General features: G+C 32.3%; 1 protein-coding gene across 2 annotated transcripts in view; it reads left to right on the top strand.

Annotated features, from left to right (window-relative positions):
* Positions 1-22,648, top strand: part of LOC127730472 (F-box/LRR-repeat protein 4-like) — a 30,206-nt gene extending 7,558 nt beyond the window's left edge. Inside the window, exons 4-15 of one of the 2 annotated variants that reach the window (XM_052238895.1) lie at positions 541-633; positions 906-1,266; positions 1,605-1,675; positions 2,816-2,885; positions 4,238-4,350; positions 6,266-6,375; positions 7,482-7,611; positions 9,091-9,183; positions 11,171-11,278; positions 13,558-13,644; positions 14,758-14,862; positions 22,001-22,648. In XM_052238895.1, the coding sequence (XP_052094855.1) occupies positions 541-633; positions 906-1,266; positions 1,605-1,675; positions 2,816-2,885; positions 4,238-4,350; positions 6,266-6,375; positions 7,482-7,611; positions 9,091-9,183; positions 11,171-11,278; positions 13,558-13,644; positions 14,758-14,862; positions 22,001-22,130 (1,471 nt within the window). In that variant the 3' untranslated portion in view covers positions 22,131-22,648. Of the gene's footprint in view, positions 1-540; positions 634-905; positions 1,267-1,604; positions 1,676-2,815; positions 2,886-4,237; positions 4,351-6,265; positions 6,376-7,481; positions 7,612-9,090; positions 9,184-11,170; positions 11,279-13,557; positions 13,645-14,757; positions 14,863-20,962; positions 21,621-22,000 lie in introns of those variants that run through there. The other variant, XM_052238896.1, reaches the window with a different exon arrangement.
* Positions 22,649-23,442: the final 794 nt, after the last annotated feature.

Genomic DNA, 23,442 nt, shown 5'->3' with positions numbered 1-23,442 from the left:
CATAACAATTTCAAGTTTATTTACAATTTACACAGTGTGTATATGTTAAGTATGTTTAAATGAACATATGTTCTCATAGTTTAGGACTTTACTCATTATAGGTTGAAAAATACAGGCAAAGTTTAGATGTTTATGAAGTGTCCTATATTTTGACTTTAGTGGAACCTTAATTAAACCAACCGGTTTTGACAGGCAATAATTAATGTTATCAAGAGTATTGGACTGTATAATTAGACCGGTATTCAGAATACACAGGGTCTGCTTAACAGACTGAGAGGTTATTTTTACAAAAAGCTTTGACGGAAAAAAATGGGACTTCAATATTCGGCCAGAATGGATAAGAAACAGGCTTATTCAGGGTCCAGTTTTCTCAAGATTGACTGTTATGTTTACTATTCAAATTACATGTCAAATTAGGGTGTTGACACCAATTTCACAGTTCACTTTACATAGTAATATAGTGTGATCAGGGCATCAGGTGTCCTATTGACACAGATTGTTGTTGATCATTATGTTGGTTACAGTTAGTTTTTGTTTTAGATGGCAAGTGTTGTGGGAAGGCAAACCAGAGCAATGTCCTGATAAATCCAGGATATTTTCCCCAACATTGAGAGAACCCTTGTTTAAAACAAGGTAAGTTTTTAGATCATCTGTTTCCTATGAATTATTTGTCCTTTTTATATGAGTTGTTATAGACTTTTTTAGACAAACTTTATATATACTGAGTGTCAGTAGAAACTTACATGTATTTTTCATTCAATAAAAATTCTAACCAATAGATCTTTGGAAGTTCATCAATCATAGAAGGATTTGTTATTGTACTCCTTAGCAGTTACCACCTAGAAAGAAGTTGGGGTGTATATGAGTTTGACAAGGTTCTTCATTATATACCTTTTATATTTCAGCTTGATAAGATTAGAACTGTGTTCTACACTATGTCATTACTACACAGAATTAGACTGTGTATGTATGTATGGTACCTTAAATCCTTGTTCTGACATGCAGTCCATTCTTAAACAAGCTCCATCATTTGAAGTGAAAGATTGTAGTGATGCTGATGAAATTGTATCACAGACAATGAAGTATATCAATACCTTGTCTGTGTCATCTCATCAGGAAAGTCTGGATGAAAACAAGGATCCTGGACATTTGTCAAGGGAGACTACTGATGTAAAACAAGAGGAAGTTACTCCAACCGAAGTTACATCAGATGAAAAATTTGAAGAAGATCCTGAAATGGGAAATGGATATTTTGATGATTTACCAGTGAGTTTAATGGGCTAACTTTTTGCCTGTTTACTGAATTATGATCATTTTTATTTACCACAGACTGCGCACAAACTTTGATGAACTTATCAATACAGTGACAATACTCCTAGCAATACAAATAGTCAACATATTTACCAACAACTACTTAGTTATATAAGTCATAAAAAGCTTACAGTTATATTAACATTTGATCCTTTGTTGTTTTGATATTTTTAGAATTAAAACTGTTCCTTTATAAATAAAATATGCTGTGACATTGATTTTCTCTCAAGAAGATGATTGAAATTATAATTAGTTTTACTGATATGACAAGTGAGTATTTTTTATGTTGACAGGATGAAGTTATACAGCTAATACTTAGCTATTTAGATGTACCAGCTTTATGTGTGGCCAGCAGAACCTGTATGTATGTATCATGTTCACCTTAGATATTATAATAGTAGTATAACGTCTAATAAAGGATAAGGAAACTGTCATATATGAATTTGGATATAAATTAAGGAGATAGATATTCAGGACTTGGATATTCAGAATTTTGCAGATCAGTCACTTTGCTATATAGCTACTAGCTAGCATGTCATAACTAGCAACTTACCATTTATATACCTATCAGGTAATTAGACTGACTTTTTAGATTATCCAGCACAGGTTCCTCCCACTAAACAGATATATCAGCCTTGTCCACCAGAGTTTACTTGTGTTTTAAACATCTGCCAAGCTGTTAAGAACAAAGAATACCTACTTCAGGGTTTTCTAAATTGAAAGCAAATTGTAAATCAATCAACCATAATAATGTAGAATTATCTTTTAGGTGCATTTAGTTTAAACAAATTTTTTAACCATTAAATGGAGAGGTCTGTTTAAGTGTATAAGTCTGTTGTACTGTCCAATATTTTCTGTAATTCCGGTTTTAATTTTATGTATTATGTGATATTTATTTACAACAGAGATGTAGTAAACTATTTGCATAAAACTTTATATTACAGAGGGTAGAAGACCTGGATGCTTGGTATCTTGTATACAGATGCTTATGTTAAGAAGTGTCTGACTTTTATATTTCTATTGTTCTTGACCTCATTTTCATGAATCAGTGATTGTATAGTTTTTTGTCATATGTATTTTTCATTCATTGTGAGTAATAAGATAAACTTTATTTGGTATATGGGATCCTTTCAAGGTTGGATTGTCAGGTGTGCATGTCTGTCTGACAGGGTTCATCTGACCCTGACCTCATGGTCCATAACATAATGTTTAGTGTTCCTGGTAAGGTCTGTTTCTCAGGTACTATATATGCAATAGGTCAATTATTTTTGGTGAATGGAATAATTGTAAGGCATACATGTCAATCTGACAGTGTTGATCTGACCTTGACCTCATTTACATGTATCATTGGTGATATTAATTTTATGTAATACTTGTAGTACATGTATACAAATTTTCTTCTATGAAACATAAGTTCAAGTATGATCAGTAAATCAGGCGAGACATTTCAGCGTGTACACTCATGTGTTGATTATCAGTAATATGTCCTTTTTTTCTATTTTAGGCTAATGAAGAAACATTGTTATGATAGCTTACAGTATACAGAGTTAAATTTACAGCCACACTGGACACAGGTAAGCTTTTTCATAACATATCAGTTCAGACAAAGGATTGTACAATAACTTTTTACTAGATACCTAATGATCATATACAAGTATTCACAAAAAGTAAAAATTTACAAAATTTTCATCCAAAAAGCATATTGTATCCTGTATTTTGATAGATACAAACAGTTCACTGTAAGTTGTGCTGCATCATTTGCCTATGTATGTCTCATAGGCCTGGTGGCATATTAAGTCTGTATGGCTTCATCTAGAATTAATTATGCTTCTTACATTTTTTTATTCAAAATGTATTCACCAGAAGTCCTCATTCATATATATGCTTATTGTCCCCCGCGTAACGTGTTGTGGGGGACATGGAAATACCGGGCGTCCGTCCGGTCTTTTTATCGCTCTCACAGGAACAATTCTTGCCAGATTTTTATAAAACTTATACTATAGTTTAATATCAGCAATATCTCAGACAAGTTCTAAAATGGTGGACAATTGACTTTTCATGCCCCACGCGACAAAATGTTGAGGGCCATATTAATTTACCCCTGTCCGTCCGTCTGTCCATTCGTCTGTTCGTCCGTCAGTTCATCCGTCCGGATTAGGATACATTTTTGTCTGGCTATCTCCTCCTACAGTTTGGAGGTACAGCTTTAATATTTTGTAGGATGTTCATACACATAATGAAGGTGTGCATGGCCACAGGATTTTGTATGCCAACATCACTGTTTGTCAAATCTAAAATATGTGAAACTATACTCATGCATATGGCAGAGCAGAAAAGGGAGGGGGGCGGGGGATTGTCCATATCTAGTTTTAAAGGAGTTATGCCCCTTGGATATATTAAATTTATGGAAAATGGCCTCGTTAGCGCTTTCACAGGTACAATTCTTGCCAGATTTTTATAAAACTTATACTATAGCTTAATATCAGCAATATCTCGGACAAAATATAATGGTGGCCGATCGACTTTTTTAAAAGAGTTATGCCCCTTGGAAATATTAAATTTATGGAAAATGGCCTCGTTAGCGCTCTCACGGGTACAATTTTGTCAGAATTTTATAAAACTCATACTATAGGTTTATATCAGCAATATCACGGACAAGTTCTATAATGGTGGAGGATCGACTTTTTATAAAAGAGTTATGCCCTTGGAAATATAAAATATGTGCAACACGGGGGACATTGGAACTCTGTTCTTTTATTAAAAGTCAATTACAGTTTTTTTGAAAAAACACTTTTTGATTTGCTAACCACAGATTTTAAATTGATTTGCATGATATTTTTAAAATAACTTAAGCTGCTGGCTTGAGAAAAAGCTGCAATGGATGTTGTGAAGAGAAGTTTTTTATAAAATATTTTGGAATTTACAGATTAATAACCATACCCTGGATTGTTTAAAAAGCAGATGCCATCACTTACAGCAGTTAAACTTATCCTGGTGTGGGGGAAACAGAGGGATCATGCAGAGCATGACCTTTGGAAAGTAAGTATACTTCACATAGGTAAAGTTCATACAGAAAATGACCTTTGGAAAGTACTTAAGTATACTTCACATAGGTAAAGTTCATGCAGAAAATGACCTTTGGAAAGTAAGTATATTTCACATAAGTAAATATTGAATCACTTTTGGAAAGATGATACTCTTATCAGGAGCACAATTAAAAGAGTCATATTTATTAAAAGTAGGCCTAGATTAGGGGGAGTGTTGGCGCCTTCAAACTAGTTTAACCCTGCCACCTTCTGTATGTGCCTGTCCCTAGTCAGGAGCCTGTAATTCAGTGGATGTCGTTTGTTGCTGTATATCATATTTGTTTTTAGTTCATTATTTTGTACATAAATCAGGCCGTTAGTTTTCTTGTTTGAATTGCATTACATTTGTCATTTCGGGGCCTTTTATAGCTGACTATGCGGTATAGGATTTGCTCATTGTTGGAGGCCGTACAGTGACCTGTATTTGTTAATTTCTATGTCATTTGGTCTCTTGTGGAGAGTTGTCTCATTGGCAATCATACCACATCTTCTAATTTTTATATTACTTACAAATAGTAAATCTTACAGTGTGATAGTAATTTGATTATTAATTATTATGACAAGATTAAGTCACTCTTGCTCTTTCTATAAAATAATGCAAAAAGGGGGTAAAGATGTCACATTTTTCTCCAAAATTTGGCCAGTAGAATTTCAATCCCTTGGAGTGATACCTTTTCTGAAACTGGTTACATATATCTATCAGGAAATCAAATAAAAATCATATGTTTTTCGTCTCATTTTTTTGTAAAATTGCGTCAAAAACTTCGTGTAGAAAAAAGTGTTTGTAAACATTACATTAATTTCTGGACCTACAGCAGGTCTAGCTATGAAAATACGGACAGTCAAACAGAAAATAGCCCATAAAACATGTAAAAAATACTCTTGATTTTCTTATAAACCACCTTTGAAGGCTAAATTAGTACTCAGCTGTCTAAAAATGCATTTTATTGCACAATAACTTTCATGTTTGAAAAATCCACAGGGGCCAAAATGCAAAACCACACTCCTAACTGTGTATTGCTACCTTATACACAAAACTCAGATCAAGTACGAATTTGGGTAGCTTCACTTTTACCGTTCATGAGTTATGTCCCTTTGTAACGTTATATGCAAGCAGGGATATCATCTGTGTCCCATGGACACTTTTCTCATTTATTTGTTATAATTGTATTGTTTGATTGCAATGCTATTGACAATTACCTCACATCTCTTTTTTTTGTATTTTAACTAATTCTGGGAATGTTTATTTGAAGTATCAAATAATCTAAGGGTTAGAGATATAAACTCATCAACATGAATGGTTCATCTTTCATTTTTATGAACAAGTATAAATGGTATTTTGTACTATATGTTATTAGTTACATTTGGTGGTAAGGTTAATTAACTTTTCAAAAGATTTTTTTTTAAATCAAGCAATGTCTGAAAATATAATGGTAAAAGATTAAAGGCAATTTTCATTTGCTTGCATGTAAATTGTGTTTACCTGTTTGTCTTAACTGCATCAAAAGTCATAGTAGGCAAGGGATAGGAGCTTTAAGAGTTGGCAAATTACTGTGTAATTTTAAAATCACTTTCATCAAAAATAACAAAAAAATGTATGGATGTATTTGTTCATGGTGAGACATTGTCAGGCAGTCATTGTCTCCTGATCTTGACTTCATTCTTCTGCTCCAGTGGTCAGGATACAATGACTAGATGAAGTCTGTTCCACAACAACTATACATGAAAAATACACATTTCAAAACTTTTAGCCAAATACTAGGATAAACATTTTGGTATAATTGTAATGAAATTGCAATTACACACTTTAAAATTATCATAATTGAAAGGATTTAAAATTACATATATTGAAATTCATTTTTTTTCAGGTTTATGGAAGAATGTGGCAGTGAGTTAAGCTGTCTGTACTTGGCTAACTGTAAATTTGTTGACTCAGAAGTGTTGAGGTTGCTATCAGAATATTGCCCAAAATTAGCAGGTAAGTTGATCTTCAGTCATTAATATCCCTGAATTTATACATTGACTTTTAGTTTGATATGGGTTTATTTGATTAAAAATTCTGGTCCGACCTTAAAGCCCAATAAAACCTGTGTAATGTATTCTTTGGCCTTGGGCTAATATGGGAGTCTCCAGATGATACCAGGGGCGATATGGAAAAGGACGTGGTTTTCCCGTTTGAATGGTTTTACACTAGTAATTTTTGGGGCCCTTTATAGCTTGCTGTTCGGTGTGAGCCAAGGCTCCGTTTTGAAGGCCGTACTTTGACCTATAATGGTTTACTTTTATAAATTGTGACTTTGATGGAGAGTTGTCTCATTGGCACTCATACCACATCTTCTTATATCTATGTTATAATCTATAGATACGGGATGCTTTCCTGGGATCAATTGCTGATAAAATTTCATTTAGGGCCATCTGATCCACAATTCCCCCAGCTGTTTCCATTATATTAGTTATTTCTTGATGGTATGCAAATTTATTATGCAATTAAAATGAATTGTTAGTACTTATATGCTATGATTATGAAAAATTCTGTAAATCTGAAGTAGATGGATGAAGTTTAAGTTGCTTTAATGTACATTTGTATTTTTATGCCCCACCTACAATAGTAGTAGGGGCATTATGTTTTCTGGTCTGTGCGTCCGTCCATTTGTCTGTCGGTCTTTCCCGCTTTAGGTTAAAGTTTTTGGTCAACATAGTTTTTAATGAAGTTGAAGTCCAATCAACTTGAAACCTAGTACACATGTTCCCTATGATATGATCTTTCTAATTTTAATGCCAAATTAGAGTTTTGACCCCAATTTCATGGTTCACTGAACATAGAAAATGATAGTGCGAGTGGGGCATACGTGTACTATGGACAGATTCTTGTTTAACTTTATGATGTTTACATTGCTATGTTTTTTATTACAAAACCGATGTCAGAAATTTGTGAGAAATAAAGATTGTAGTTTAAATTGTGCAAGGGAAAAAATGAAATGTCCTTATTTTTAATCAAATGTATGTAATATGAGTTTAATCTAAGTTATCTTGAAAACATTCTAGTAAAATTCATAGTCTAACTTAATTTTTTTCTGCTTTCAGATTTAGATCTACAGAGCTGTATGGGATTAGATGGTATTGGATTGATTCATTTAACAAAATTAAAAGGTCTAAAGAGACTTAACCTGTATAGAACACATGTTGATATACACAGTCTTATAGCTATAATTAGGTTAGTATATATATCATTACACAGTATAGCTATAATTAAGTTAGTATGTATAGCATTACACAGATTCTGTGTACCATTACTATGTTGATATACACAATCTTATAGCTATAATTAGGTTAGTATATATAGCATTACACAGATTATGTGTACCATTACTATGTTGATCTGCCTTTCCAGTCCAGCTTTCTAAAATCACCAAAACAAATTTTACTTTTGTTCTTATATTTTTAGGGGTTATTAGTTTTATCAGTATTTTATGCAATTTGCAACCTATTTTCAGTAGGTGGACATGTCCTCCTGTAGACTAATACGTTGTGAGCTATAGCATGTTATTCTAGTAAAAATCAGGGTTCCTATCCATATCACATTATATGGTCTCCTAGTGGTTGAAAGATAATTCACTGACCATTAAACACCAATCCATTCATGTGTGGAACCAGAAAAAAATAATGAGAAGAAGCACTAAACCACAAGATGGATCAGAATTTAGAATTCCTGCAAAACCCGTAACTCTTTGAACAGTATAACTTTGAAGAAAAAGAACATATGCACATTTTATAATTGTTCAGCATTCTATGGTAAATAAAGAAAATTACACCTTTTAGAGAAATATGAAATGTTGTCAAAAATTTGCACAAAATATAGAAAAAAGTAGCTGCCTGCAAAAGGCAGAAATGTCTTGTGTATCTTTATGATCTTATTTTTTGGCAGTATTTGGTACTACTGCTTATATTCAGCCAAAATCAAAAGTTAGAGAAAGATCTCAACTATATTCTTATTATTTTTGAGTGATGAATAAATAGGACAGTTATATGTTAGGGAGAGTTTTTTATTAATATTGTAAAACCAGTATTAATTGTACAAAAATGACTCTAAATTACTTATTTTTATCACAATGAACATATCAATGAAATTATAGTGTCAAATACTTATTTCTTTCTTTCCCAACTCTGTGATCACTGTCCAAAGATATTGTTTCTCAATCTAAAGGGGAAGTAACACAAAAATAAATCTTTGAACTGAAGCATCTTCTTAAATAACAAAAAATTATAGCTGTTAAATGAAAAAAATTTAAATAATTCAAAATTCTTTCACAAAATGTGAGGTAAACCGTAAACATAAATTGATAACCATAATTTATCCATTGTTACTGACTTGCATGTGATCTTAGAACTTATCTTGTTTGATATTTATATTTAGTTGTCATGTATACATATATAGAACATTTAGTTGTCATGTATACATATATAGAACATTTTGTTGTCATGTATACATATATAGAACATTTTGTTGTCATGTATACATATATAGAACATTTTGTTGTCATGTATACATATATAGAACATTTTGTTGTCATGTATACATATATATAGAACATTTTGTTGTCATGTATACATGTATAGAACATTTAGTTGTATGCTTTACTTTGATTCTGCCTTGAAATAGATTGAAATCTTGAACTGTTTTCTTCTGTTTCAGAACTTCTCCACACCTTGAATGTCTTAACTTAGGATCATGTAGCAGGATAAATAATTTTGATGAAGTAGCCATTGAACTAAGTAAACATTGCAAGTAAGTCATGCAAGTTCTGTTCATGTACATAAGGATATACTTATATATGGCAAAAGGAGTAAAACATAGGTATTACTTTTCTGGAAGCCCTGAATGTTTTTCTTCCTAACTTTTGTAGTAAAGCATTTTTACATTTTTACAGAAGGAAATGAGTGAGATACATTTGTATTTTTATTTTGTCAATAACATCTTTGAATAACTATTATTGTCTCGCCCTGACAGAGTCAAAAAGCGAGACATAGGTATGCTGTTTCTGGCGTCGGCGGCATCAACAATGTATTAGTTTGTGATTAGGCCTAGTTTATGGTGAACCACTAGTGGTAGGTCAATGATATTTGGTATGCAGTTGTATTAGCATTGGCACATCTCATTTCCATTGAGATTATTTGGCCCCCTCAGTCATGGTCTATTGACTTTGAAACTTTTGCTTAGTTTACATGTATTAGTTTGTGATTAGGTCAGTTTATGGGGACTCACTAGTGGTAGGTCAATGATATTTGGTATGCAGTTGGTATGCAGTTGAATAAGCATTGGTACATCTCATTTCCACAGAGAATATTTGGCTCCGCCCCTCAGTCATGGTCTATTGACTTTGAACTTTTTGCTTAGTTTACATGTATTAGTTTATGATTAGATCAGTTTAAGATGAACCACTAATGTTAAGTCAATGATATTTAGTATGCAAATTAATTGACATTTGCAAGTCTTGTTTCCATGAAGATTATTTAGCCCCCCCCCCCCCCCCTCATCATGGTTCATTGACTTTAAAACTGTTACATAGTTTACAAGTTAATGTTTGTGTTTAGGTTTGTTTAAAAGGAACGACTTATGATAAGTCAATGGTATTTGGTATGCAGTTATATTAGCATTGGCACATCTCATTTCCATGGAGATTGTTTAGCCATGTACCTTCAGTCATGGTTCATTGACTTTGAATATTTGCATAACTTACATGTTAAAGTAATGCTATTTTAATTTCAAAATTTGCATTATCAAAATTACAAAAAGGCGAGACATATCTCTGTGTTAATAGTTAAACAGTTTATTCTATAAAAAGTAATGTGTGGTTGATAAGCATGCAAAAATAAATTATCAGACATTTGTGTTACACTTGCATCAAAAGTCACAGAAGCAAGAAATAGCACCCCTACACTTAAGTTTAATTTTGTAGTTAAAGTTTTTAAGATATCAATAACTTTGTGAAACCTTTAAGGAATTTAACAATGACAGTGGCAATTGCAGGTTAGTTACAGAGTTCCATTGAAACCTTTACACATTTTGTTATACTTAGGTTTTACAGACTAGCTCTTAAAAGAATTTGAAATTATTTACTCCTGGTTTTGATTTATTTTAGTTTTATAACCATTATTGCTTGAATTTTATGGTTTAGCAAAATTTGCATGTGGATTTTTAAAAGAAAACTGAACCAAGCTTTATCCTCTTTAAAATTAAAAAAAAATACACAAAAGGATAACAGATATTGCCAAAAGAATGAGCAGTACAACAGACCATACCAACACCTGACTCCTCCAAAAAAAAAGATTCACAAATAAAGACAAACAACACATGGTCAAGATAGCCTGACTTGGTCAAAACTTTTTGAAAATGTTATTTTTCCATGTAGTATAAAACTATAATCATTCTTTTTCTCTAAAAAAAAACCCTGCTATAATGTTTCTCTTATAATGTCATCGAAAAAATGTGAAGTAACTTATCATTGTAACAAAAATTAATGTTGTCAATATGAATTTGCATGTATTTTAATGTTGCTGTGGTTGTTTAAAGAATCCAAAAGTGAAAAACCTGTTCAGTCAAACTTCAGTTTTTAAACACTGGCAAGCTTTTATAGAGGCACAAAATCTTTTTTCATAGAAATAAGTGTCATTATAAAATATTTTGTTGAATAATTTATTTTTTATTTTATTAACATTTCATGCCAATGATAAATTCTTAAGTCTTTTCTCTAAAATATTTGAATATATTTTAGGAAGCTGAAATCATTGGATTTGTGGAGGTCTAGAACTATTACAGATGTTGGTCTGAGGGCTCTAGCTTATAACTGTCCAGATTTAGAAGAACTGGATTTAGGATGGTGGTGAGTAATGCTTGGCTTTTGTTATGGTAAATGTGGGAGTGGAAAATAGGTCTGGAAGCTCCAGCTTAAAAAATTAGATTATAAAGGACCTACATTTAGGATTGTTAAGGGCATATGATACAGTTTTGATACCACAGTGATTTTTATGCCCAGGCCGTAGCAGAGGGGGCATTAAGTTTTACCCTTGTCCGTCTGTACGTCTGTCCATGCGTCCCAATGTTGGTTTCCGTTCTCTAACTTTAGTTTGCCTCAACCAAATGTTATGAAACTTATAGCAATGCTTATTACCACAAAACACAGATCTAGTTTGAATTTTGGTGGCGTCACTTTAACCGTTCTAGAGTTATGCCCCTTTACAAATGGAAAAAATTGCTGAATTTTTAGTTTCCTTTCTCTTACTTTAGTTTGCCTCAACCAAATTCTATGAAACTTATACACAGTGCTTATTACCACAAAATACAGATCAAGTTTGAATTTTGGTGGTGTCACTTTAACTGTTCTAGAGTTATGCCCCTTTACAAAGGGAAAAATTGCTGAATTTTTGTTTCCGTCCTCTTACTTTAGTTTGCCTCAACTAAATGCTATGAAACTTATACACAATGCTTATTACCACAAAATACAGTTCAAGTTTGAATTATGGTGGTGTCACTTTAACCGTTCTAGAGTTATGCCCCTTTACAAATGGAAAAATTGCAGAAATTTTTCGTTTCCGTTCTCTATCTTAAGTTTGCCTCAACCAAATTTTATGAAACTTATACACAATACTTATTACCACAAAACTCAGATCAAGGTCAAATTTGGGTAGGGTCACTTTTACCGTTCTTCAGTTATGTCCGTTTATAATTTTATTTGATATGCAAGCGGGGGCATCATCTATGTCCCATGGACACACTCCACTTTTATTTTACAAAAATTTGCATACAAACTATTTTTCACTTAGTTAATTCAAATATATAATAAAAAAATTTACCTTCATGTGAGAAATTTAGAGATAAATGGGGTTGAAATTTTAGACATTTACTGAAAATTTCGGTTTCTTGTTCATTTCTAACCTTTGGACAGACCATGGAAGTATTATATTTCATTTTACTTCCATGGACAGACATACTTAACTTTTTTGTTTCAAAAGATAAACACATGCAGATTTTAATAAAACGATTTGGAATATCTTCTTTACAAAACAATGCTAACAATTCTTTGTAAATTATTCTTTTTTACAAAAATTTCATGATTTTAGTAAAAACAGCATTTTTTGCTTCTTCTTATTCTAATTTAAAAAAAAATCATCAGTGACTTTTTCATAAAAACTGGAACAAATAATCTTCATACAGTATCAAGTCATTTGTCATTTTAATAAAGAGGGGTTCATGTACTTGTTTTCAAGCTAGTGATTAAAACCCCTCGAAAAATGCATCTTTTCCAGATAATTCGCAGTTTGATGTCGCGGAAAATAACATTACGTTAGCAACGTCATTATCTCCCATGTAACTGTATCGTATGCCCTTAAGTGTACTCTGGCTAATTATAAAGCTTGTGAGGGGAGGAAGGCTTGAAACTCCTGTTATGAAGTAAAATGATTTAAGGAAACATGAGGGAGGATTGCTATTATAACCTTCCATTGCAACTTAATAAAAGGGATTTATGAAATTCTTAAAATAAAGACCAAAATGTGCAAAATTTAGTGGTTTAATTTTAATAAATTAAGTTAAGTGTCAATACACTGTTTTAATTTTGGCATAGTGAATTTACTTTGAACCCTGTGTCAAAAAAATTTTGGGTAGTATATAGGAATCTCCTTGTCCATCTGTCTGTCTGATCATCTGTCAAGGCACAAAGCTTCCTCAACAGCTGGATGTATATTGATAGAACTTTAAACAGTTGTAGAACACTACCTGTGGATGTGTATAAAGGAATATAATATTGGTCCTATATTTTTTTTTAAAAGGCAGATATTCCAACTATACCTTCTAAATATAAGGTAATAGTCTTGTAAGAGAAACTTCTCATGGTTTATTGATCAACTTTAAGTTTTCATAGTTGTTTTTTTTTCTCATATACTCATATGCAATAGGTCAACATGTCCTTCTGTCAGGTTTCATCTGGCCTTGATCCCATTTTCATAGATCATTTATAATGTTAATCTTATGTGATACTTGTAGAAGAACCTTTATCTTAAAAACTTTCAACTTAAAATTCAATCATGTTCAGTAAAGTGAAATGCAGGTAAGACATTTCAGATTGTGTACTTATGTTTGTTTTATCTTCATTTTATTTTTCAGTCCAGAACTAAGATCAGGGAGTTGTTGTTACCTGGATCTGGTTGATAAATGTCATAAAATCAAAAAGTTATACTTAACTGCCAACAGGTAAGGATTTTATAACAGTTGACTGGCAAATTTTTCCATTGGACTGGCCAATAATTAGGGCCCTGCCGAATGGCAGATGCCCTTTAGTGATCAATCTGTCCGTCCATGTGTCTGTCAGTCCGTCCATAACAAATTGTGTCCGCTCTATATCTAGAGAACCGTTATGATTTCAAAGTTTATACTTGACATGTATATTAACCAACACCAGAGGGTGTGTCATAATGTATGTACAACTTCAAAGGTCAAGGTCAAAAACTTTGGTTTTAGTTGACAACCCCATGTCCTATGGTAAAGATCGTGTCCGCTCTATATCTTGAGAACCGTTATGATTTCCAAATTTATACTTGACATGTATGTAAACCAATACCAGAGGGTGTGTCATAATTTATGTACAACTTCCTAGGTCAAAGGTCAAGGTCAAAAACTTTGGTTTCAGTTGACAACCCCATATCCAATGATAAAGATACAATTTTTTTACCACACATTATTCACAGCGGGGCCCACAGAGATGGCTCCCATCTCAATGATATCTAGTTTTCTCAACTTCAAATTTTCATAATTGGATTTTACAAAATGTTCAATTTCATGAAAATTCATTATTTCAAATAAAAAGGATGTTCAATTAATACAATCCAAATAAGTAATACATTGTGTACCACACAAAATACCTCATATACAATAAATATAAATTCCATACTTGCTTATTTTAGTTTTATATGCCATTATTCATTGAATTAATCAGATTTAAATAAAAGTACCAGATTGATAAAACAATGATTAATATTTCAGTATATTTAATTTTTTTTCTGCTTTGAAAAAAAAAAAAAATTAAACCAAAGAGACATATCAGCAAAGAAGTAAATTTTGTCACAGGTGAAAGTTTAAATTTCTTTGTAAATTTCTGCATCTAGAATGTACATGTTTGTCTCAAAAACATTTTGAAATGACCTCTTCTCAGAAAAATTAGGTGTCCTATGGGGGTTATATTAGCCTAATTATGGAAAGTGTAGCATAGAAATATAGTCAATATTACTGATAAGAATATAGAAATACTCAATTAAAGTTAATATCATACTATGCATTGATATGATACTCCTTTTGTATTTGTAACAGAACAGTATGCGATGATGATTTGAATGCTATAGCATCCAACTGTCCCGATTTAGAACAATTAGACATACTCGGAACTAGACAAGTCAGTGAGGAATCTGTACTCAGGTAAGTCAAATTATTCATTTATTTGTTTATTGGTAATTGGAACATTTTCCATTTGGTGTGACTTGATGATGTCAGTATTAAATGTGATTCTCTTACGATTGTGGCCTGTTATCTATTTCTTGCATGAAGAGATATTTCTTGTATCACACTGCACAGAGTTTGATACAAAAAAGAGATATGAAAACTGTGTTAATTTGAATGGCTTATCCAGCTCCATGAGGCGATATTATGACATTCCCATTGGCTATTTGTTAGGTCATTGATGACTTTCAAAAGTTAAGATGATGTACATTTCGTCCATGGCAACAGACATATCTGATTTCTTCAATGATATACAAAACATCCACACTTTTTACCAGAAAATCTTCTTTTTGTCAAATTTTTTAACATTCTGAAGCGTACAAAAAGTTTTAAAATATCTAATGTTAAAGTTTGATGCCAGAACAGGACATATGACGTCAGACTGGTTTTTGCAAAAGACTAGATCAACGATTTGCGGAATTTTTAAATTAACACTATGAGAGTATTGACCATAACTGATCACAGAATCATCACAGAATACTGTACCTTGACATTAAAGGGATAATTATAGTGTGTAGAGGACAGATTCATATAATTTGACAATAACTGATCCTATCAAATACCAAACAAAATTAACACTTGTGTGAATGCTTTTTGTTGCTTATAAGAGGATTAAAAGTTTGAATCATATGATGATGAACTTAACTTTTGGTATTCATTCATTATTATATTTGTGAATAATCAAGGTACTTGCCATAGACTTGTTTATTATTATATTGAAATTAAGTAACTCGAGTTGATACGGTTACCCCATTATTTGCAAAATTCAACTCTTGAATCCTTTCAAAATGTAAATTCCATTCTTAAAGATTTGCATAGTACCTTGATGATTCACAAACTTAATTATGAATGAATACCCAAAGTTAAGTTTATCATCATATGATTCAAACTTTTAATCCTCTTATAAGCAACAAAAAGCATTCACACAAGTGTTAATTTTGTTTGGTATTTGATAGGATCAGTTATTGTCAAATTATATGAATCTGCCCTCTACACACTATAAGTATCCCTTTAATGTCAAGGTACAGTATTCTGTGATGATTAAATATAGATTTAACCACAATACCATTTTGATTCAGAGCTCTGATTATAACATCTATCTGTTATAAGGCATAGAGCATTTGAGCTTTATTACTTGTAAAACCAAAGGATATTTGTGCTCCAAACACTATTAATAGGGTGCCCAGTCAACAAATTTGATCGATTTTGGTTAACGGAATAACACACGGCTACATTTTATATCATTGGAAAGAGGAGAACAAGCCTCGTCGATATATTGATGTCTTCGTTGTCTACAGTGGTCACAATTTTCTTAAATTTGGGTCAAAGGTCAAATCTAAAATTTCAAGGAAAACGTAGACTCACGTTTAGACAGCTGGCCACCCCTACATATTTGCGTTTATAGCAAAATAAATTCGAATAATTCAAAGGATTATAACTATAGTTTCTATATTTAGGACTAATTTGATAATTTTATTGCCAAATATTGTTCGAGATTGACATTTGTACTTATAGGGTGCACATTTACAATTTTCATTCAGCTGTTAAATAACAGTGACCTTGACCTTTTAAAAATTCCAAAATCGGAATTTTAACATAAGATTTGATACAAGTGATCTTTAGAGATGTTTTTTTAGATATTAACATTTATAAGTTTCCCTCCCAAAATGTTATTTTTCCCGTCTTTTGATAGAAGGTGTTCGTCATGATTTTCTGGGTAAATATCCTATTTTCTTTTGGTAAACGGGGAAGCACATCAAATAGTACTTAGTTTCAAAACTGATGAATATCAACGCAGAATTGATTGAATTAGCAGGTCTGAGTATATATATTTGCTTTACAGAAATAAAAAAAAAAAAAAAAAAATGCAAACGGTGAAAAAGGGGGAGGGTTTATGTTACAAATTATGAAAACAAAATGAGAATTAGAAACAGCAGGCTAATCACTCCATCTTACACACTTATATCAAGTGTAATGTACATGACTTATCGAACATAAATTAGCCTACATTTGATATGAAGTTAAAGATTATCTACAAAAAGAAAGTTTTGTACAGCATCGATGTATTTCACAAACACTTGTAAACAACATCAATCTAATTAAAATATAGATCTCTGATTTTGTTATCTTCATTTGAGCTTATATATAAGAGCACGCGAGTTAATAAAGATCAGAATTTTAATAAGAGCAACATAGAAAAATTGCCGAAGCTAGTAGTAGCTATTACGTTTCATTGTCTACTGTTAAGTTGAAAGCCCACCTACTAGGTTTAGGTAAGAGAGCTAATTTCAGTTGTTCTTTTTTAAATCGCATCCGACGCAAGTAGTAGAATGCGAGGCATACAGAATACAATCTGATGGTGGTGGCGGCAACACCGTAAACTATTTGTATAGCTTTATATTTCAGAGGGCAGAGGAACTGGATGATTCATAATTTGTATATAGATTCATTGTGTTACGAAGTTTCCGTCATATAATCATTATCCTTGACCTCATATTCATGGTTAAGTGACTGCTAAAAAACTGTATAGCTTTTTTCGTCATGTGAATGTCTCAATTATCATGAGTTCTAGGATAACTATATTTGGTTACTAATATATGGTATCCTTGCAAGGTCTACATGACCGTCAGACATGATTCACCTGACCTCTACCTAATTTCACGGATCAGTGAATAAGGTTAAGTTTCAGTGGTCAAGTCAGTACAGTCTCAGATAGTAGTGGGTTAAATATATTTGGTCTATGGAATGGTAACAAGGTGTACATGATTTTGTGGCAGAGTTCATCTGACCTTACCTCATTTACATGGAACATTGATAGTGTTAATTGTATGTAATATTTGTTGTATAATATAAAAATTAGGAGATGTGGAAGCATTGCCAAGCAATTATAGGCAACCGTACGGCCTTCGACAATGTGAAAAACTCATACTGTATGGTCGGCTATAAAAGACACAAGACAGGATGAGAATGAACACTCTTCAACATGAAATGCAGGATAGTTGAGGATATGAATGTGTACAAAAGTGAAAATAAATTTTCGCGCCGCCAGCCCCATCCCTTTCTTCAGAATATAAAATGTTCTATCCTAACGGCGAGTACTATTATATCGGTTCTTTGTGTTTTTTGTCTTCAAGTTAGTTGTTTTTGTGTTTCATGCCGATTTGATAAGTCAAGCCATTTCAAACTGTTTTTCAGCAGAATTTTCTTATGCTGTGTTGTTATACCATTGTCCAGGTCAGGGGAGGGTTGAAGGATCACAAACATGTTTAACCCCTCCAAATTCTGTATATGTCTGTCCAAAATCAGGATCCTTCAATTAAGTGGTTGTCATTGGTTGTTGTCTATTGTATCTGGGTTTTTTTTAGTTGCACGAACGGTGGTATATTTTTGTTGTCGTTCCCACCGAGAGGAATTTAAGTCGAAAACATCATATAAGACTTTTGATGTGCCATATTCCGGGTGTGAAACAAAACCGACCGATTTGATTCTTATACTACAATTATAACAAAATATTTATTCAATAAAAAGTTTAAAGTTTTGAAAAACAGACACAAAACAGATTTCTCCGAAAAAAGTGACAAACTACAAAGTTAGCTGGCTATTCACAACAAATAAATCAACCACGCAACAAGCAAAAAAGACAAATGTTTTGAGTGACCTCTGTGCTTGTTATTGACCTAATAGTGTAAGCAACGAAATGATTAATGGCACGAGATAATCCGTGTTTAATCAATACCAAAATGTTGACTTAATTTGTGTTTTTAATTGCTAATTTCTTCAAAACGATTTTTATTTCACGCATGCAATTTGGCACACACATGCACTGTGTCTTATTGATTAAATCAGAGTAAAAAATATTGTGATGATACACGTAATAATTTTGCTTTCGATGAAAATAGGGTGAATTTCGGGTAAAATTTTACTCTTACTAAAATGCTGAAATACTTATATCAAAATCACTTAAATACTTTCCGATTTCGTTATATGATATATTTAATATATAAACTATATTATAGGTACTGTTTTAACTACCAACAAAGAACGCAATAATTTTATTTTTCATGTAAAAGATTCCCCGTAAAATACGGTATCTGGTGGTACCCTGTAAAACACGAAATTTAGACAATCGTGACCACGGGAACTTACGGCGACAATCATGATTGTAAAATACAATGATTTTCCTATAATGTGCAAAAAAATCAGCCGTGTGTTATCCGTTAACTTAAACTCGTTACCTAGAGGACTTTTTGGACATTGGGCACCCTACTATATGGACATTTGCCTTTTAAACCTTCATAAACCTGCACTAAATTGACTGGACATCTGTGCTTTTTTCCTATAAAAGTTTAACAGTAAATTGAATTATAATTCTTACAGGTACGATAAAGAAGTAAGGGCAATAAGGCCCTGATTTGGCCTAGATATTAGTGCAAATTTTACAATACATGTTTGAAACTTTGTCAAAACTATACTAGGGAACAGGGTGGTTAAAAAATATAAACAATTTTCACATTTAACAAGTTACCATGGCAATAAACCGTGACAAAATTTGTATATTTTATAAGCTTTAAAATTTCTTGATTTTCCTTTTTCTACATCAATATATATTTACCGGTAAGTATATTTTGGATTAGAAAAGTATGTGCACACTCAAGAAACAACTTTGTATTTAGTAAGATTATGTAAATAGCTATAATAAAGCTTCTTTAAAATTATTTTGTTGTTTCTTGGCTGGCACAATGTTTCCACAAAGGAAATATGGATAGAAAACTGCATAAATTTAGCAGTTTTCTTTGTTTAAATGAAAAATGTGCATTTTATGATGTAATTGTGATGCCATAACATAAAATTCTTGTGTTATTCATTTATATTTCTTGATCTAATGCATTTCCGAACATTATGTGCAAGTAATAAATGGTCCTGAAAAACTTCTTGGGCCAAAAACAGACCTTAATGCCCCTTCTCCTTTAGAGTGCTTGTGGCATGTTGTAGAAACTTTTATGGTAGGAACATTGAAGATTTATGTAGATATAAGAAGATGTGGTATGAGTGCCAATGAGACGACTCTCCATCCAAGTCACAATTTGTAAAAGTAAACCATTATAGGTCAAAGTACAGCCTTCAACAAGGAGCCTTGGCTCACACCAAACAGCAAGCTATAAAGGGCCCCAAAAATGACTAGTGTAAAACCATTCAAACAGGAAAACCAACAGTCTAATCTATATAAAAAACGAGAAACGTAGAAACACTTATGAACCACATCAACAAACGACAACCACTGAACAACAGGTTCCTGACTTAGGACAGGTGCAAACAAATGCAGTGGCTTTAAATGTTTTAACAGGCGCCAACCTTCACCCTAACTTGAAGCAATAGTGTAACATCACAACATAGAAAGACACACTATAAAATATCAATTGAAATGGCTTAACTCAATCAAAAGACATATTAACAAAAACAAGTAAACATACACTGAACATACACTGAACGAATAAAATTGATCTATGACACAATGTGAATACAAAATTAATAAAATAAAAATGTGTTGTATTTTAACTTTCAGGTTAATTATTGCATACAATTTTGCTTGTTAAACTGTAACCGAAAATAAAAAAAATATAATGCAATGTATTATCTCTTTTATTTCCTTAAATATTATCGAATGAATTCTTTCAGAAAGCACATAGAAATTGGCAAAAAAACATTCTTAAATTGGTCTAAAAATTATCTAATCTTTAAAAATTCTACAAGGTATCTCCAATCGTATTGCCTTCCAATGCTTATTACAATACAATGTTTAATTTTTTTTCCCTGCTGCAAAATATTTGCAATATTTACCCTTCAGTGCTCACAAGCACTTTGATGCAGCTTTCCCTATACAATAAAAGGGTTATTGCATGAATATTGGTGAATATCATCCCTAACAGAATATATAGTTCACTAGCAAGCTCATGCAATATAAAGTTCTGCACAGGACAATATTCACCAATATTCCCTATTATTATATATTTTGTTTCAGAGTGCTACAGTCCTACCCTTAGATAACTATGTTGTTATGTATTAAAAGAGAGGCGAAAGATACCAAAGGGACATTTAAACTCACAAGTCGAAAATAAACTGACAATGCCATGGCCAAAAAAGAAAAGACCAACAGTACACAAAATAAAATTGAGAATGGAAATGGGGAATGTGTCAAAGAGACAACAACCCGACCATAGAGCAGACAACAGCCGAAGGCCACCAATGGGTCTTCAATGCAACAAGAAACTCCCGCACCCGGAGGCATCCTTCAGCTGGCCCCTAAACAAATATGTATACTAGTTCAGTGATAATGGACGTCATACTAAACTCCAAATTATACACAGGAAACTAAAATTAAAAATGATACAAGACTAACAAAGGCCAGAGGCTCCTGACTTGGGACAGGCGCAAAAATGTGGCGGGGTTAAACAGGACTGTAGCACGCTGAAACAGAAAGACACATCACAGAAAACCAAAGAATGAGCATTACATGTGAATTTTTTTAAGAGAGCTAGAGTCTTGTCCTTAAATGAGAAGGTTTAATTTATTTCAATTTACATGTGTATTTTGTTTCAGAGTGCCACAGTCTTGCCCTTATATGGTAATGTTTTAATTTGTTACAATTTACATGTGTATTTTGTTTCAGAGTGCTACAATCTTGCTCTTATATGGTAAAGTTTTGATTTGTTACAATTAACATATGTATTTTGTTTCAGAGTGCTACAGTCCTGCCCTAGGATGATCATGTTTGATGTTTTTTTCTGTTTCAGAGTGCTACAGTCCTGCCCCAGGTTGATCATGTTTGATGTGTCTTTCTGTTTCAGAGTGCTACAGTCCTGCCCCAGGATGATCATGTTTGATGTGTCGTTCTGTTTCAGAGTGCTACAGTCCTGCCCCAGGATGATCATGTTTGATATGTCATTCTGTTTCAGAGTGCTACAGTCCTGCCCCAGGATGATCATGCTTGATGTGTTACAATTTTATTAACATGCATATTTTGTTTCATGATCATGTTTGATGTGTCTTTCTGTTTCAGAGTGCTACAGTCCTGCCCCAGGATGATCATGTTTGATGTGTCTTTCTGTTTCTCTATAGAGCACGAAGTGGTAAATGAATGGAGCAGGATTTTTCCAAATTGTAGTATAAAGAAAAGTTTTCAACAATAGAAAAAGGTTTACATCAATAATTATACAATCTCAGGGTCTAAAACTATTTCAATTTAATCTCTATTTAGGGGCCATTGTTTATCTTTAAGTGGTCATATTAGAAGAAATATCATCCTTTTTGCACCATTTTTGTCAAGCCTTTATCATTTTGTCGTGGAAGCAAGACTAAGTGATCCTACATTCTGTCGTAAGCATGGTCAACATTTAGGTTGTTGATTTTATTAAACATCAACAACTTTGTCAAACCAATATGGTGGTCTATGAGACTTGGACACAGCAAATTGTTTTTCATGACTGAGTAAACATATTGAACATATTTTTTTTGTATTTTCCTGATAAATGTTTTTTTTTCGCAGTTAACATTTCGATACATTCTAAGGTTAAAGTTTTTTAGACATTAAAAAATTGTAAAACCTTCATATAAAAATAAGAAGATGTGGTTTAATTACCAATGAAACAACTTTCCACCAGAGACAAAGATGTCAACAACTATAAGTCACCATATGGCCTTCAACAACGAGCAAAATCAAAACTCCATAGTAAGCTATAAAAGGCCCTGAAATGACAAATATAAAACAATTCAAACAAAACCAATGATGAAGGTATATCTAGAAAAGCGCATTAGGCACACCCATACAAAGTTTTATTTTCATATACAAATACAATTTTTCTGATGTGTAATAAAGTTAGACTGCAATATCATAATATATGCAGTGTAAAAATGGATACACTGAAATTGTGCAATGACTAAGCTATATTTGAATATTATTAAACTTGCTGTTGTTGATTGTAAACTGTGATTGATTTTTGTAAATTTTATATCTATTTGTATAAATATTTTCGTTTTTATTGGAAGTTTGATATCATTTGTATATTAGGAAACCTAATATCAAGTGCAATTATTGTTGTTCTATTTTCCTTAAAATAAAACAGAAATTGACTGAAACCTTTTTTGATTGGTTAGCAGTGTCCCAAATGGATATCCAACAAATGATCATGTGTTGTTTTTCTCAATTTTATGTACAAATAATGAACTTACCCACAGTATTTAGATTCTGAAAAGGTGAATTGTTTGGAACAGATCTGAAGAATAGGGCAGTACTACTGAATTAAATAGATTGACCTTTTTTCAATCAAGTCAGCTTTGCGTACTACTAATGTCTGTTGAGATACTGATCTGATTAACAAGCGAATTCAATAAGAAATCTAGTAATGAAATCATTTATAAGTATATTTGGAAGATTTATTCTATTGAACTGTATACCGTATATTAAGTGCTGAGGTCAATTCAACTCTAGTTCTAAATAAGATT

The sequence above is a fragment of the Mytilus californianus genome, unplaced genomic scaffold (assembly GCF_021869535.1).
Source record: "Mytilus californianus isolate M0D057914Y unplaced genomic scaffold, xbMytCali1.0.p SCAF_2, whole genome shotgun sequence".
NCBI classification, from domain to species: Eukaryota; Metazoa; Mollusca; class Bivalvia; order Mytilida; family Mytilidae; genus Mytilus; species Mytilus californianus.
The sequence above is the reverse complement of the archived record's forward strand: the minus strand, read 5'-3'. Positions and strand labels throughout refer to the sequence as shown.